We start from the raw sequence: 18,586 nt of genomic DNA, 5'->3' as shown, positions 1-18,586 counted from the left end.
ATGTGCATACAGAATGAAAGTTTTCTACTATAAGCCTAGAATACTATCTGGTATATCATAGGCACTTAATAAATAAATGAATAAATAATTGAGTGTTGCCTAGATTTGTGTGGACATAGACTTCTTAGCATTAACACTGATTTCAAAACCTTAGTAATAATGAACCAATTTTGGTTTATGAGTACCACATTTTTGTAGGCTTTAAAAACTCCCTTAGTACATTAGTTGAATGTAAAAGTTTGTGCAATTTTGCATAATTTTTCATGAGAATCAAATAAAGCATTTATATTTTTAGATTAGTTTGAGGCTCACCTGAAGAGTCTTCCATGCTCAAAAGGCGGCCGCCACCCCTCCCTTCAGAATCTCGATTAATCATAAAAAGAGTTGCAGAATGAGAAAGTACTGTGGGTTAATGTTATCACGGCAGAGAAGACATCATGGCATCGATGGAATTTGAGCTAAACTTATTTCAGGGAGAGCACCAGCACTTTCGGGAAAGAAGAGGACAATATCACAGATGGAACACATTCATTTAGAATTGGTGAATTTCTTCTTAACCAGTTAGAATGGGTGTTGGAACAATAAAGCAGGCTTTTACCTGATGAATGGGATTGCATTTCTAATGCTGTATGTCCTAGGTTCTAAAACCTTGACTCCCCACATGATAGAACCTGGCACCTACAGAATGAAAAATGATGTTCTGGGCTAAATCTTGCAGAGTTAAATTTCAGTTAATTCCCTTGCCACCAAGCTAAGGAAGATGGCTTGGAATAATAGGGAAAGCACTCTGCCACTAAGTTCCGTTTCACTTTGGGCAAGGAAACTTTCTCTGTCAGTCATTCTCAACTAGAAAATTGTAGATAGGGTCTCCTCATCTAAAACATGGAGCCCAATATTCAGGTTTGGCTTTGCATGGTGGCCCTGACATTGATATTTCCAAAAAGTATTCCAGGTGAGTGATGCTAACGTGCAGCCAGGGTTGAGAATACCACTAGTCTCTGACTGGTCTCTGTTTTGCTTTGCAGCTCCAAACATCTAGAACCTAAGTGAATCACAAGCTAAATGTGGTTCCTTATTTCAAAAACTGATAAAATGTCACATATCAAAAAAATTTGGAGCTATCCCATCTTTTGCCATGCATTCACTATTACGGATCTAAATGTAGACCAGATCAAAATTGTGGGAAGTTTTGTACTGTCTTCAGCGCCCATCCTTTTCTAAATCAACATTCCTTCAGGAGAAAACAAATCTATCTTTTTATGATCACCTTGCAAAAGAGAGAAATTACATAATAGTACTTATATAAATATGGGTAAGCATGGGCTGTAATTTATTGTCATGATTTTCATTTTTTTTAAATGCTTTTCTGAGGAAGTTGTGAATTTCCTATTGTAAGTAAGGAGGAACTTTGAAAGAAGCCATCAAACTGAGGGAAAGAGTGAGATACTGAAATGGAGCTTGTATCAATTAGCCGGACTGAATAAATCATTTGTAATAGAAATGGGCAGAAAGGAAGCATTTGCCTTCATCAGGAACAGTGGATGCCTTTTGATTTTTCTTGGAGGCTAGATTCTTTAAGTTGACCTCTCTGCCTGTTCCAGGTTTGGGGAATGCCAGTCTGTTCTACCAGGCATACGTTAGGGAAGGCATATTTGATGGTAATATTCATACTTATCAGATACTGGCTAACTAGGGACCACCAGGTGGGCAGCCATGATGGTGATGTATAAAGAAATCAGGTCAGATGCAGAATAGTTAAGAAAGTGGAGATGTCCAGCCTGAAGAAGATGAGACTTGGCAGGTGTATAATCACTGTTTCCAACTTTCAGAAAATGTTTCTTATAGTAGAGAGCATCCATTTTTGTTTCACTGCTCTAAATAATGGAGCAAGGACCAGGAGATGAAAGTTGAAGGAAGACAGATATCAGATGAATAATTAGAAAGAAGCTTCTAACACCCCTACGTGTCCAAATGTGAAAGGGCTGCCTCAAACCTAATAAGTAGGCTAACTGGTGGGTCTCAAGTAGAGGTTGGGGAAGCACAGATTATGGAAGTTTTACAAAGGGGTCCTGGATTTAGAAGAGAATTTATAAAAAAAAAAAAAAAATACCTTCCATCTTGAAGTTTTTCTGTTTCCAGGAATTCTTGAGCAGAAATTGTCCTTATACAGAACTAAAATCTCCATTTAAGCATTGCAGTTTTTTTTTAAATAGTCTGTCAAATTTGCCCCCAATTTTTTGAACGGCCCAACTTTAATGGAACGCACTCAGCCTCTTGAATTTTTTCTTTCTTGTTTTAGATACTTATATAGTTTTTCCCTCTTCAGTGTTTGCTTCCTTTATGTCAGGTTGTAGACCTACTCACCTGTATTATAGCCCAGGTTCATTGGCCCCAAGTATACCCACCTGCACTTTGTTCATGACTGACTGTTCTAATTAGGCTAGCACTCACAAGTAGTTCGTGCACTTGTGACACTAGTTGTTAAATATTTTCTATGTCACCCCTGAATGCAGCCATATATTTATGGACAGGCAGAGACATTGTGACTCCAAAAGCGTATTCTATATAAAACGAGTAAGATTTTTGGAAAAAATTTACACATTTTCCTCTCCATGTCAACAAAATGTACTTTAGTTTCTCGGCTGGCATTTTGTAAGTGATTCTTTTTAACGAAAGCATTGCTAAGCTGTATTTCTTTCTTTCTCTCTTCCTTCCTTCCTTCCTTCCTTCCTTTCTTTCTCTCTCTCTCTCTCTCTCTCTTTCTTTCTTTCTTTCTTTTTCTTTTTTTGCTAGGAGGAGCACATGACGATAGAAATAAATCTCGTCCAGTTGTAATAACATGCGTTCGTCCTGGAGGACCTGCTGACAGGTAAACTTCATTTCTCTGTGTCACTGTCCAAATAGATTAAACAAAGCTGGGGAAAGCAAATATGTTGGAATGTGAAAACTGAAATTGTTTGGGCTGTGGAATCAGAAGAAAGAAGGTTTGACCCCAGACTCGACCCTGAACTACCCCTCCGTGTTTGGCCAGTGACGTAACAGTTCTGAGCTCAGTTTCCTGCACTGTAAAATGTAGATAACAATACCTACCTTTCAAGGTCTTCAGTTTTATCAAAGACTGGCTGATGCCTTGCAGGGGGCCCATCATGCCAGTAGGTACTTAAATAAAAGGCGGCTGGCTTTTTTAAAGCAGGCACTTTACATGCGTCATCTTCAATTGCTAGTCTCCTAATCTGGAAAGATAGGTGGTGGCAATTTGATTGTTACTGTTATCCACATTCTTAGGATTATTGTTACCTTTTGATAATGATTGTATATGTCAGAATGGAAGTGACTTTTTTTTAAGATTTTACTTATTTATTTGAGAGAGAGAGAGTATAAGCTGAGGAGAAAGGCAGAGGGAAAAGCAGACTCCCCGCTGAGCAGGGAGCCCGATGCAGGGCCCGATCCCAGTCCCGGGATCATGACCTGAGCCAAAGGCCGACGCTTAACCAACTGTGCCACCCCAGCACCCCTGGAAGTGACTTTTAATAAAAGGGAAATAGCGTTGTCAGTGTCTAGAGCTATCTCTTCCTTACTAATTTGAATGTCTGAAAGGGCAGCTCCTTTAGCTTTCACATTATAAACATGTTTGGGGGTGGTTCCTAAGTAAACTCACAACTTAGCTGTCTCAGGAGATACTTGTCTTTGTATTAATTTCCCACAGCAAAAGTCGAGTCCATAAAGGCAGAAGACCACAACTCCTGCCATTCGATATTGCTGAGGGGGTAGGAGAAAAATGCCCCGATTACCCCTGATTCTGTACTATGTTTCAAACAAGGATATACAGATTTTAAACGTTCTCTTAGGCAATAGAAATAGTAATAATACATACTATTGATTGAGCAGGTAACCAACCACGTGCCAGGAAATGTCCTAAGTGCTTGGCAGACATTATTATATTTTATCCCTACAACTGCCTACTAAATGAAATATTTTTTATCCACATTTGCAGGTGATAAAACTGAGGTGCAGTATGGCTAAGTGACTTGCCAGATGGTTTATACATGGAAGAGTTAGGGTAGGAATTCAGGTTTATTTTCCTTCAAAACTCATGCTGTTACCTTCCTTTTCTAAAAAGTTTGTGTTTAATATAAAATAAGATACTGGTTTCTCCCCTGTGCTATAATATGTTTGCCTTTGCAGAAGATATTACAAAGTCAAAATTTTTACAGACATCTTGCCTTTTTCCTTTCTTGTGCTTCTCTTGTGAATTATTCTTCTGGAAGTTAATAAGAATATTTTTGTTCCTTATTAATGTTTAGGTTGACATTGACAAAAATGTCAGAAGCAGGCCACTAGTTTGTGAGCAACATATAACCAATTTAATTTCGGATGAAGTGGCATCTAAAAATTTAAGATAAAAATTTAGTCAAAATTCTTAGAGGGTCATCTAGGTGAAGGATATTTAAGAGATTTTTATCCTTTTAAATCCTAAACTTGTAATCCCCGTTTGATTTTCTCATCTCCACGATCCTCCCTGAGGCAGGAAGACAATGATCTGGAAGGCTCCTTGGCTATATTTTAGTGGTGTCCCTCACGTCCTGAGGTATCTTCTTCCAGTGCCTGGAGTGTCTGTGGTCACAGCAGAAAGAGCAGTATTTCCCTGTGTCATGGGGAAGAGGAGACTGAAGCAATTTAATGATTGCCCAAATGGCCTGATAAATCAGTAGGGAGATGTTTCACTGGTGCCCCCTGTCCCACTTGGTTTCACCAGTAATAAATTGAATGGAATCAGCAGGCTTTTCTGCTCACCTGGCTTTGGAAAACTAGGTAAATGCTACTTTCTGGGCTCTAATAAATCAATCTGAGACATTTCAGCAAAAACCTAGAAAAGCAAAAACTGTGTGTTTGGTACTTCTGCACCCCAAGAGTTAAGTGTGGGTGACTTGGTGGTGGACTAATGTGCAATTATTACCTTATTACTGACACTCATATTGTAGCAATTTTCTGTTCAGGGTTACCTCTCCCCTCTCTTACTATCACACTCGATGCTTAAAAGGAAATGCAAATAGGATGGAGGGCTGAACCCGTGAAAGAAGTGCTTTGGCTAAGTGACAATTAATGTTAAGCCACATTAGGTTACACTAATGAAGACCATTTCTCTGTTCTCCCTTCAGAGAGGGCACCATCAAACCTGGCGACAGGTTGCTCAGTGTGGATGGAATTCGGCTTCTTGGAACCACACATGCTGAAGCCATGAGTATTCTTAAACAGTGCGGACAAGAAGCAACACTGCTGATAGAATATGATGTCTCCGTGATGGGTATGTCAGAGTCCTGAGGTGGCGCTCACTAAGCTCCAGGTCATGTCATTGTCCATCCCTGATAAACCACTCTGGATTAAGAATGGCCTGTTCTGTCCTCCTGCAACAGACAGAATTCCATCAATACTATATCATTACTCTGTTGGGTTCAGGAAGAGGAGGTGAGTGGTACTTGTCAGCGATTTAGAGTTCTTGTGTCAATAGCTTCTATAATAAGGTCCTATTCTGTCAGAGTGTTTCACCTAGCTCTCAATTCTTCTATGTGGATTCCCTTTTGGCAGCAAAGTATTTTCCCCTCCGAATCACAAAAATAGTATTATTAACTTAAAGGCTGGTACTTTGTCTTTTACTACATGGAGACTAAAAAAAATAGGAGATGTCTTTCCTTCTTGTAAGTTCACAGTAGGAAGCTCGCTCATCAGAATCAATAGAAATTACCAAGCATTTTATCATTAGATTTAGGAACAAAAAAAAAGAAAAGGGGACATACAGAATCATTGATTAAAAGAAAAATACTGTTGAGTGTAGTGGGTTTTTTTTTTTTAAATAGAGTTGACCCACAATGTTACATTAGTTTCAGGTGTACAATATAGTGATTTGACAAGTTCATATGTAATGCTGTGCTCACCACAAGTGTAGCTCCCATCTGCCACCATAGAATGCTGCTAGAGTACCAGTAACTGTATTCCCATGCTGGGCCTTTCATTCCCATGACCTATTCATGCCATAACTAGGAACCTCTATCTCCCACTCCCCTTCACCCATTTTGCCCACCCACCCCGACCTTTTCCCCTCTGGCAACCATCAGTTTGTTCTCTGTAATTATAGGCCTGATTCTGCTTTTTGTTTATTCATCTGTTCGTTTTTTTTAGATTCCACATATGAGTGAAATCATGTGGTATTTGCCTTTCTCAGTCTGACTTATTTCACTTAGCGTAATACCCACTAGGTCCATCCATGTTGTCTCAAATGGCAGAATCTCATCCTTTTTTTATGGCTGCGTCATATAACACACCTTCCTTATCTATTCACCTATCAGTGGACACTTAGGTTGCTTCCATATCTTAGCTATTGTAAATAATGCTGCAATAAACATCAAGGTGCCTATATCTTTTCAGGTTAGTGTTTTTGTTTTCTTTAGGTAAAAACCCAATAGTGGAATTATTGAACCATATGGTATTGCAATTTTTAATTTTTTGAAGAACCCCCATACCAAAGCACCAATTCACATTCCCACCCACAGTGCATGAGGATTCCTTATCTTCCACATCCTCACCAACACTTGTTATTTCTTGTCGTTTTTATTTTAGCCATTCTGACAGATGGTGAGATGATAGCTCATTATGGTTTTGATTTGCATTTCCCTAGTGATTAGTGATGTCGAGCATCTTTTCATGTGTCTGTTTGTATCTGAATGTCTTCTTTGGAAAACTTGTCTATTCAGTTCTTCTGCCCGTTTTTAATTGGATTGTTTGGTTTTTCGGTGTTGGGTTATAGAAGTTCTTCACACATTTTGGATATTAACCCTTTATCAAATATATCATTTGCAAATTTTCTCCCGTTTAGTAGGTAGCCTTTTTTTGTTGTTGATCGTTTCCTTTGCTGTGTAAAAGCTTTTTATTTTGAGGTAGCCCCAATAGTTTATTTTTGCTTTTGTTTCCCGTGCCTTAGGAGGTCTATCTAACAAAATGTAGTGTAGTATTCTTTCTTTCAGTAATGCTTCCAATGGAAATTAGTTCTATTTCTACCCTCACAACTATGGTAAAACTTGGAAGATATACTCTTCTGGCTTTTAAATGTTACAAGAGAGCCAAAGTTTTGTGTCATGTTAACTAAGGCATAAAAATTATGAGATAATGAATTGGAACTTAAAATTGAAACTAAATCATGTTGTTAGTACTTCTTACAATTATCAGACATGATTATCTGACTGGATCTTACCTGTAAGTTTTATACTGGTGAAACGTAGCAGAGATAAAGAGACAATTCTATAACTGCAAACTCCTTTATTTCCCACTCTGTATGATTCATGTAGAACACTGTTGCTTGAAAGTGTTAATATGGCTACTGGCCTGAAATGTTTTAATGAGGTATGAGGTTTCTGAAAAGATTTAAAGTATGAGATTTAAGGAGTTCTTAGAATAAACGGTATGATATGCCCTTGAGATGGAAAATTCAGAAATAAATGAACTTTCCTCCCTCGTCTTTCTTTCTCTTATAGCCTCTCCTTCCTTTTCTTTTTCTTTCTCTTTTGTTATATAGTTTTGAATTAGATTGGGAGTTAGGTGATTTGGGCTCTGTTTTCACTCCACTGATATCCAGCTGTTCATTTGGACCATGTTACTTATTTCCCTGTGCCTTAGTTACCTCATTTGTCGAATGGGGCCTAGCAAAACCTATTTTAAAGTTAGTTGTGAGTCAAAATAAAATTATACAGTAAAATATTTTAAATGATGATACAATATATTATTAACATTAAGCATCGAAACAGACGTTTAACATATTTAATCATTCATTCAGTCCACAAATAATTTATTGGGCTAAGTGGCAGGTATCAAAAGTACAGGAGTCCTGTAAACAAAACAGACTTAGTCCCTGCCCTTATGAAGTTTGCAGTAGATGGGGAGGACACACAGTAAACAAGAACTTGATCAAACACTCATGAAGTGTGATCATTACCTGCTATAAAGGGCATGAACTGGATTCTGTGGTTGGGAATAAAGGAAGGTACGGGTGAGAGTTAGCAGATGCCAATAAGGTAGTCAGTGAAAAGGTGACGTGTGAGCTAAAACCTGAAGGCTTAAAAGGAACCAGCTCCCAAACCGAAGACAATAGTCTATAGGGCCTGAGCACTCTACCTCAAAGAGACATCTCCTATGGGGATGGACACCGCTTCAAAGGAAATTCCTCCATGTTCCATTATTGCCAGAGTCAGGAGGGGATGGGGTGACCCATTTGTCCGCCTTCACCCCAATTCACACATTCTGAATGATGTTTGACAGTTTCCACACTTCAGAGTTCTCAGATAGCCCCCTAATATAGGGGAAAGTGGGCCATCAGGAAGGAAACATATTAAAAAATCTCTAAGTTGCTAGATATAAGATCAGTATACAAAAATCAGTTGCATTTCTTTATACCAGTCAAAAACAAGGTAAAAACTTTAAGATACCACTTATAATAGCAATAAAAAGGAATACATATAACAAAAGTTGTGTGTGCCCATTACATATAGATACATAGATATGGATATAGGCCTATACATTAAGAGATACTTAAATGAAGACCTATGTCACATTATCGAATGGGAAGTCTTAATAACTAAGAGATGTCATTTCTGTCGAATGCATCCATAAATTCAATTCTATTCAAAATCTTAAAAGGATCTTTGGGGGGACCTTAATAAGGTATTTCTAAAATGTACATGGAGTAAGAAACGTAGGAGGAGGAAAACAGCCAAAATGTTTTTGAAACAATAGGAAAGCACAAAAACTTGTTCTACCCAATATCAAGACTCGTTCTAAAATGGTGCCGTGAAGTCTATGTAATATTAGCCATGGGATAATAAAGAGATCAATGGAAGAGAAGGGAATACCTAGAAACAAACCACTGTGGATATGGAAACAAAGGTATAGTCTTACCTCTGTTGGGAAAGGTTCAACTAGTCAGTATATGATGCTGGGTCAATTAGTTAGCCACATGGGAAAAATTCTATTAAATTCCCACTTCATACCCCACTCACAAATAAACGCTGTGTTTGCGTAGCCATTTCCCAATCAAGTGCTATTACAAATAACTGGAATGAATATCCTTTTACCCAAATCTTTGTCTGTATTTCTGATTTCATTGAAGTATGTAGTTCTTATTTCAATATTTGGCACGTCATTCTAAATTGTCCTCCGGAAAGGTTATACTCTTTTATATTACTACCAGCAATGTTTTAAGTGTAATTACCTCACCAGAGCTTGTCAACATTGGATATTATCACTTTTAATTTTTCTGATTTGTTAAGTGAAAATTGCATTTATATTTTAATTTACTATTAAAAAATTTCTAGTGCAAGTGAACATTTTTTCATATGACTGCTAGCCAATTTCATTTCTTATTGTATGCTTATGTCCTTTATTCATTTTTCTCTTGGATATGCTCTTAATTTTCTTATTGGTTTGTATAAACTATATATTAAGGACATTCATCCTTATCAGTTTCTTGAAAATTGTCAGTAGTTTATTTCCCCTTTTGGACATATTGAAGTTTGTTTTTTTTTTTTGATTCAGCATTTTTCTTAGAATTAAAATTTTTTTTCCTAAATAGTTACCTAATATCCCAATCATTTAATAAAGACTCTATCACATATCCACTGATTTTTAATTTTTTTAATTATACATTAAATTATTAAATATACGGACCTCTACATGTGGGCTAGTTGTTCTGATCTCTGTATCTAGTTTCACACCGTAATTCAGGATCAGACTTTTGAATAGAAGTCTTAGCATAAGAGCTCTTAATTACCATAAAAGGACACACATTTATATTTGGAAAAATTATTTATCTATATACTACATCTGTTGTATTATTCTAAGCCTTGTTAACTTCATATAGCAAATGAGCAAACTTTGGATTTTTCAATTTCTTTTTTTTTAATTTCTTTTTAAATTCCTTTTTCTCTCTTTTCTTCTTTTCACCTCTCTTGTACCCACTTGCTTGCTGTCCCAACTTTTTCTCTCCCACTCCGTTCCTCACTGTCAATCCTCCACTCTTCCCCCTTTCCTTTCCAGCCACCCAATTCTTTTCCATATTCTGCTCTCAGTTTCTCACTTGTCAGTACTACTCTATTCTAACTGTCTTACTTGGATGTTTTTCTAATATTCCCTATAGTCATTATCTTTTTCTCTTTTTGTCTTTCTTGCTTTTTTCCATTCCGGTTCTCCTAATTTGGGTTAAGATAGGATTAGGTATCCATAAGGTCAAATAATTGAGAATGACAGTTTGAGGAAAGGGAAGTAAAAATGGTGTCTTAGAATATGGGATACTTTCAATAACAATTGTTCATCAAATATTAATGGAAACTTTCTTTTATAACAAAAACATATTTTTCCCTTTCTTGTAATACTCTTTCTTTTGCAACTTTTGGAGCTTTTCTTCCTCAAAAGGAATAAAATGAGTTTTTACACAACATAGCCTGTTTACTCTTAAGGGGCCCAATTAGCATTTCAAACTCTTTGTAAGTCAAATTCCCATTAAAAAATAGTTTACCACTCTGTTTTTTGTGAAAAACTTGTTAACATTCATAGAATTAATATTCAATAAGCCAAAAAAATTATCAAATTTTTAACAGGATCTGAGCCAAAAAGGATTTTTTAATGGGAAAATAATCAGTCAACCAGAACTTTGATACCAAAGACACTGATATTTTCTTTGTTGAATATAAGAATTAAACATATTCTATATCCCTTAAGACTTTAAGTCAGGTACTGGTCTAAAGATTATCAATTCTTTTTATACATAATATATTCATCAAATCCTAATGGAAAATGTGTTGAGATAGGCATTAGATTATATTGATTCCTACTTTGTACCTTTTACCAATCTCCCTTGATCTTAGGCTCAATGACTTCATTTGTTTGTATAATCTTTTCCTTCTATAAAATAAGAATAATGATATTTACCCTATTCAGCTCATTAAGATACTAAAGTCCTCAAAAATTAAACATTTAAAACAAAAAGACGTTCATTTTTAAAGGAAACTAGGAGATATTTAGCAATACAAAGGAAATAAATTTATGAAAGAATGTATAAAACTCAAAGTTTATGGGCCTCCATTCAGATACCTTCCTATCACTCTTAGATAAAGCTAAATAGATGCAAAAATTGCAATAGAAAGCCTAAGGTCTTAAATTGGAAAAAAGGGAGCAATAACTCAACAGTATACAAGGACACCATCAAGTACAAATAGCAGAGACCTAATGTAACCTAGCATCAGAAGGGAATTTATTAGCCTACAAAAGTCAGGCGTCCAAGGTATATCCTGGCTTCGAACACAAGTTCAGTAATGTCGTAGCATTCTGCCTCTCCAGTCTCCTTGCCTAGAAAAGGCTCTCCTTTTGGCCTTTGGCTCTCCTTTACACCTGATGGCCCCAGCAGCCACAAGTTTATATTATCTTGAAAGTTTTTGATGCCAGAGAAAGAAATGAGACTAGATCACCCCCAAAAGATTCTTAGTGACTTAGCTTGAAGCAAATGCTGACCATTACACTAATCACTATGTCCAGGGATATAATATACTCTTTACTCTTTTGGTAGGGGAGGCAGGAATGTATGCTGAACAGACCCAATAGAATGAGACAGAAAAATAGTGCTTCCCCAAAGCAGATGGCGTTGACTTGATGAAAGTAATAGATGCCCTTTTGAGGACATATTTTAATGTTAAGTATTATATTCCCACTAACATGAGTTATAGTCCCTCTAATATGAGAGTTTCCCCAGCTTCACATCCTCACCAGCACTTTGTATTTTCAGTCTGTTTCATGCTAACTCTTCTGTTGGTTGTGTAGTGGTATCCCCCTTTAAGTTTAATATACATTGCCTCAATGAATAACCATGTGGAGCACATTTTCATTTGCCAGTGGGACATACTTGTTGCATTGATTTTACTTTTAGTACTTTTATTTATTTATATACTATTAAAAGTATGACACATTGCATCTTAGAAGAGTGTATGTATCTATAATCGTAGATATAAATATTGATTTTATTTATATACTATTAAAAGTACACAGATTATTTCTAAGTGTGTGTGTGTGTGTGTGTGTGTGTGTGTGTGTGTGTGTGCACGCACGCGCACATACAACCATAAATCTCAGCTCTGGAATCAGATATATTTTTCAGTAAATCTCAGAATATATATGTCAGCAAATTCAGTAGTCTATTTAGGAAAACTGTTGAAACTATAGATTTTATTAATCAAATTGAATTTAGTCTGTGGTAAAATTTTAAGGAAAACATATTGAGATAAGGAAGACTGTGAGAAGAAATAGGTTTAGGGGAAAATTAAGAGTTTAGTTTTGGATACGTTATGTTTGAGAGGTCTGTCTATCATCCAAGTGATGTGTGGAGTATGCAGTTGGGTATTTAAGCCTGGATTTCACTGCAGAGGTTAGGGCAGGTGATAGGAATTTTTAAGTCAACAGCACAGAGATGGATCTTAAAATCATGAGGCACCATAGGGGAGTGAGACAGAGAAAAGAGGACTGAGCTCTGGGGCTCTCCCAAAGTGACAAGTCACAGGTCAGGAGGGTAAAGAGGAACCTGTAGAATAACTTGAGAAGGGGCATCCAGTGATGGAGTTGGAGAACCAAGGCAGAGGGTTGAGTCACAGAGGACAGATTTTTTTCCTTTGCAAAATGGCGGTAATTATACTACCACACTCACAAGTTGCTGTGAGAAGCAAAAGAATTAACACATATGCAGCATTTGGCACATAATATGTGCTCAGTAAATATGAACTACTTATTTAAAATGTTTGTAGAAAAAGCACCCCACTTTATTATTGTTGAAATGTATTACCAAACAACTGGGTCTGAGAGCTCTGCTATTGGAAACCAAGTAACATAAAACACATGGAGAGCATGACTATCTGAAAACAGTGACCTCATTAAATGTGGTGTCTTTTGAAGTCAAACAAACTTGGATGAGTCTCGGCTCTCTGTTGACCTTGGACAAGTCATTGAGACTCTCCAGGCTTCAACCTTCTTATCTCTAAAATAGGGATGATAATAGCACTTGTACAAAGGTTTGATGGAAAGATTGAGCGAATGTATATAAAGTGCTTACCATAACTAAACTACTACTGAATGCTGGGAAATTAAAGTTGACTATTTCCATGCTCCACTTCCCTAAAATGAACCTCAGGTCTCCCATTATTACCCTTGATTTAGAAGCTGTGAAGCTTTATGCTGTGACGATACTGAGTCATTGATAAAAAGAATATTTGAGACATAATGTGTTCTGGATCGTTTTATTTTCTAAAATTCATCAAAAACACTTCTTTTGCTTAAAACTTTGCTGAAAATATTTCTAAAGTATGTTTTGGATAATGTATTTAAAATTAAAGATACTTGAGTCTTTGGGAGAGAGGAGCACACAGTTATCTCAAGGACATTGTTCTGAACATCAATCTTTAGATCATTGTTACAGAGTCAAAAGGTTTAGAAGATTATACCAAATCTATACTGAAATAACTTATTCAGGATTTTTAAAAATTATAAGATCCTCTAATAATTATTTATTTTATAACTTTACTCTTTCTTCCATGGGAAGCGCTGTGGAGAGCCATCAGTTAATATGGATTTCTTGTTGACCATATTAAACAAGGCTCACTGTAGTATAATTTAAATAAGATTTCTTACTAAGAAACAGTAATCAAAATCATTTTAGTAGATGTCAAATGTAACCAACAAATTATTGTAGTTGATAATAAGATGGAAAGATACTAAAATGTTTTCTCAAATACTGTGCATTTTTCCACTTATTGTGCCTAGTATCTACTATTCCCATGCATAGACCTTTCAAAAATATACTCTGTGTATATAAATATGCCCAAGTCAAATCTACCTCCTTCCCTGATCCTACTCTTATTTAGTTCACTCAATTTCTCTCCCTTTTGAACCCCACTAGCACTTTCTTGGCAACTCGTGAGGGATTTACATTTTGTCTTTCCTTAGTTGTCTGTGTTTTTCTGTTGTGCCTCTGGGTTCCATAGACTTCTTGGGAACACTAACTGAATCATCTTTTTTGCTTATTTCTATTGCATCTCACATGGAGTCTCCAGACATACATAGGAGGCTCTTAATGATAATTGTGGATTGAACAATCCAGTCACCTATAGATTAACTATTCTTATGACTAATCATCATTAAGTAGATGTGTATGGAATATAGCAAAACATCAGTGTTTATGTGGTAAGTTTAAAATGAAGTTACTTTGGGGCACCTGAGTGGCTCAGTCATTAAGCGTCTGCCTTCGACTCAGGTCATGGTCCCAGGGTCCTGGGATCGAGCCCCACATCGGGCTCTCTGCTCAGCGGGAAGCCTGCTTCTCCTTCTCCCTCTCCCACTCCCCCTGCTTGTGTTCCCTCTCTCATTGTCTCTCTCGGTCAAAGAAATAAATAAAATCTTTAAAAATAAATAAAATAAAATAAAATGAAGTTACTTCATGATATCATCTTACATTGCAGAATGACATTATGAATCTTTAAATCACAAAACCTTTTAATCTACCTGTGGGTGTTTTTCTTTGTTCCTGTAAGCCTCTGACTCTCCTCTGAACTATTTCTCTGCTCAGCTTCAAACCTTTCCTTTTATTTACCCGGACTAAGCCAGCATGCAAAACCAAGGATGCTGAAAAAAATGTTATCCTTTCCTTGGAAATGCCCAAGTGTATTATATGTTTGCCCAGATGTGTGGTCAGTCCTTATTTATAGTCAGTCCTCAGTAGTTTTCAAGTAACTGTTTTATTAGGGATCAATTTGAATATTATGAGTCTTCAGAAAAGATGACTAACCCCTTTGCCATCAAAAGTATAGGTTTATCGGTGTTAGCACAACTGGATCTTGGCTATGCTTTGCATTTCATTTCTTTAGAATATCAAGATTAAGATATAACACTTCACCAGTGACTTCTGAGTCACAAGTACCAAGAGGAAATTGGCCACTATTTGTACGTTCTAATCAGTTTCTTCCAGATGATCTCAATGTACTGGAAACTGAGTTTTTCAAGGGCTGCTAGAAGTATTTATGACACACATGCTTCTATGTGGGAGACCAGCACAACCTCCACTTCACAGACAATTTCATAAAGAGTTTTCTACATAAAAAAAGCCTAATTTTCAAATGGCAACAGCCATTTTTTGGAATGTTATTTCTCTAAGATAAAAGGTAGATTTCCTTATAACTTTTTTTATCTAAAAAATGAATTTTTGCGGAATACTCTTATTCCTACTCATCTAGTTCTCTTTTACATATTCAAACTCAGAGCCACTTGTCCTATGTTTATGGACACAAAAGAAGTGGGGGAGGAGAGAGATACCTTAAATTAGAAAAGGTATGTTTTTTATTTTATATTACTAGATTATAATAGATATGTTTCTAACTTTACTTTTATATTATAGTATAAGATGCAAATAGGAAAGTGCTGAAATCTTATTTTTACACCTTGTTGAATTTTCACTCGTATATTCTCCACTCAGGTCAAGAAATAGAACATAACTGTTATCACCAAAAACTCCACTCTGTCTCCACCCAATCACTACTCCATCTCTTTCCTCAGTGTAACCCCATCTTGACTTCATAAACCATAAATTTATTATTATCCTGATTCTTGAACTGTATATAAATGGAATCATATAGTATATTTCTTTGGCCCTGGGTTTCTCCTATCCAACAGTATGTTTGTGAGGTGCACTCCTACTGTTACCTGTAACAGAAATTCATTCTTTTTAATTGTCATTATGTATTCCATTATAACAAGAGATCACAATTTAGCCCTTCCTGTTGATCATTTGGGTATTTTCCAGTTTATACTCTATAAATAATGCTACTGTGAACATTCTGGAATATGTCTTTGAGTGAACATATATATGCATTTCTCTAAGGTTATGCCTCGGAGTGGAAATGCTAGGCTATAAGTTACATTCATGCTCAGCTTTAGTAGATAGTGCTAAACAGTTCTTCAAAGTGGTTGTACCAGTTTTCATTTCCACTAACAGTTTTGCTTCCTTTCACACCTTCACCAGCACTTGGCATGGTCAATCCTTTTCATTTTAACCATTCTGACAGTGTGTGGTGGTATCTCTTTGTGGCTTTAATGTCTATTTCCAGATGAATAAGGATGTTGGGCACCTTTTCATTATTGGCCATCTGGATATCTTCCTTTGTGATGTGTTTGTTCAAGTCTTTTGATCCATTTTTTTCTTCTGTTAGGAAACTCTATCATTATGAATTTATGTGAGTTCTTTGTACATTATATATACAAGTCCTATTTTAGTTACATATGTCACAAATTAACCCTAACTACTACATGGAAAATAAATGCCAAAATTGGTAGATTTAAGACTAAAGGAGGATGTAAAATTCCATCTAGTTTGTTCTACCGTATTCATCTACCAAATCCAATCTCGTCATTGGATTTTAGTCCTATATTAGTGTTAGCTATTTCTATATAGCAAAATGTTAGTATTGACTAGTGCTAGGGAGCAAAATATCACAAACTAGTGGCTTAAAACTACAACTATTTGTCATCTTACATGTTTGGCAGAGTGATAGAGATGAGAGCTGAGATGCTCAGCCCAATTCGCATGGCCCACTCTCTGTCCCTCTCACCTGAGCCACTCTTCATTCCCCATTCTGCTCCCTGCTGGGCCTGCCTTCTCATGCTTATTACACCCTGATTCTTCCCTTGGGCTTGGCAGCAGATATGTGCCTAGAAAGCTCATCCTGAGTAAGTTAGTTTTTAGTTTCTGGGTCTCTAAAGTAATGTGGATAGTCTGATTTTAGTGTATGAGGTACTCATTCACATTTTTATTTTTTTTTTTAAGTTGTTTTTTTTTTTTTTTTTTTTTTTGACAGAGAGAGACAGCGAGAGAGGGAACACAAGCAGGGGGAGTGGGAGAGGGAGAAGCAGGCTGCCCGCCGAGCAGGAGCCCGATGCGGGGCTCGATCCCAGGACCCCGGGACGATGACCTGAGCCGAAGGCGGACGCTTAATGACTGAGCCACCCAGGCGCCCCTCATTCACCTTTTTAAATAACTCAGTAACACTAATGTAAGAACATAAAATACTGTAGAATATCAATCAGGAGTTCACTCCTTCTAGGAGTTCAGTGTTATATTAGGTACTAAGGAGATGGGTGGTGGTATCAGAGTAGGAGTAATGTAGGTTAGCAATTTAATATCTACCTTTTTGACAAGAGCCCATTTTACTATATTTTACGTGATATCTATTGTGATAGACTCAGAGGGTCTTTTAAGTCTTTTGGACCACTATTCCTCACTTGTGACATGAGGGGACTAGACCACATCATCTCAAAGCTTCTTCCAGCTCTAAAATTCTGGGTCTTTGAATTTAGTAACTTCTCATGAAATTTAAGAAGTTGTTACCACTTCTTTTTTTTTAAGATTTTATTTATTTTTTGACAGAGAGAGACAGCAAGAGAGGGAACACAAGCAGGGGGAGTGGGAGAGGGAGAAGCAGGCTTCCCGCCAAGCAGGGAACCTGCGGGACTCCATCCCAGGACCCTGGGATCATGACCCGAGCCGAAGGCAGACGCTTAACCGACCGAGCCACCCAGGTGCCCCGTTATTACCGCTTCTCTTCTCAATGATGTAACTTCAGAGCAGAATACTACAAACAAAAATAGTTTAAAATAGCATTTAACTGTAGTTCGAACTGAACTAAAATGGTTACAGCTAAAACACTATCTAAAAAGGAAACTTGGTCATTTCCCTTGTTAATCAAAACAAACCCAGCAATCTCATTGACAATTACAATTTCCCTGAGATTTCTTCCCAGCATTTCTATAATAAGCATCAGGCCAAGTTGCTACTGTGAAGCCATTATCTTCAAGAATCTTGATCTTGGCATTCTGAGACATTAATAAATTAATGGAAAATGGGTTAAATTCCCTCAATTTCAGATTGAATGTTATGCTTCTAAAATTAAACATGTCCCTTAAGGGGAAAATTAGCTCTTTAACTTTAGTGTGTTTTAGAAAAATGAAAAACTGACTGAATTCTGTCGGGGAAATCGCTTTGCATGGTTTCTTTAAGGTCATGTATATGTATTAAGTAGACCAGAATTGCACTTTCTTTTAAAAGGGTAGCAGATAAGCACTTCTCTCCATCACAAGGTCAGTTCTTGGCCATTTTTTTAAAGCACTCCCCAAGTACTGATCAAGATTACTTTTCTCTGTGATTGGATACTAATTTTTTAATTCCTTGCTGTCAGATGAGCACCAAACCATCTTTTACCAGGGAAAAACTATTCTTCTTTGTATCTTTTCATATCTTTATACTTTCTGTTAACCCTTACGTATAACTATAGGCAATAACTTCCAAAGAAACAGAAGACCACAAACTCCCTGTGAGACATGAAGCCTTTTTTCTCCATATTTTAGTTACCCTTTGTCCACTTCAGTGCCTGATGTATAGTAAAATTATTATTTTTTTAGTATTATTTATGGCATACTAATAGGTGTTAAAGAATTGGGTTGACTGCCAACAGTCATAAAT

General features: G+C 36.7%; 1 protein-coding gene across 7 annotated transcripts in view; it reads left to right on the top strand.

Moving 5' to 3' along the window:
* GRIP1 (glutamate receptor interacting protein 1) overlaps positions 1-18,586 on the top strand; it is a 393,897-nt gene that overhangs the window by 259,197 nt on the left and 116,114 nt on the right. For all 7 annotated transcript variants that reach the window (XM_088025633.1, XM_028111005.1, XM_088025632.1 and 4 more), the window contains exons 6-7: positions 2,794-2,869; positions 5,160-5,305. In XM_088025633.1, coding sequence (XP_087881759.1) covers positions 2,794-2,869; positions 5,160-5,305 — 222 coding nt within the window. The remainder of the gene's footprint in view (positions 1-2,793; positions 2,870-5,159; positions 5,306-18,586) is intronic.

Source organism: Eumetopias jubatus, unplaced genomic scaffold, assembly GCF_037043125.1.
Source record: "Eumetopias jubatus isolate StellerSeaLion01/CBP00866 unplaced genomic scaffold, mEumJub1_p1.0 scaffold_8, whole genome shotgun sequence".
Lineage (NCBI taxonomy): Eukaryota > Metazoa > Chordata > Mammalia > Carnivora > Otariidae > Eumetopias > Eumetopias jubatus.
This window is presented reverse-complemented; position numbering and strand designations above follow the sequence as displayed.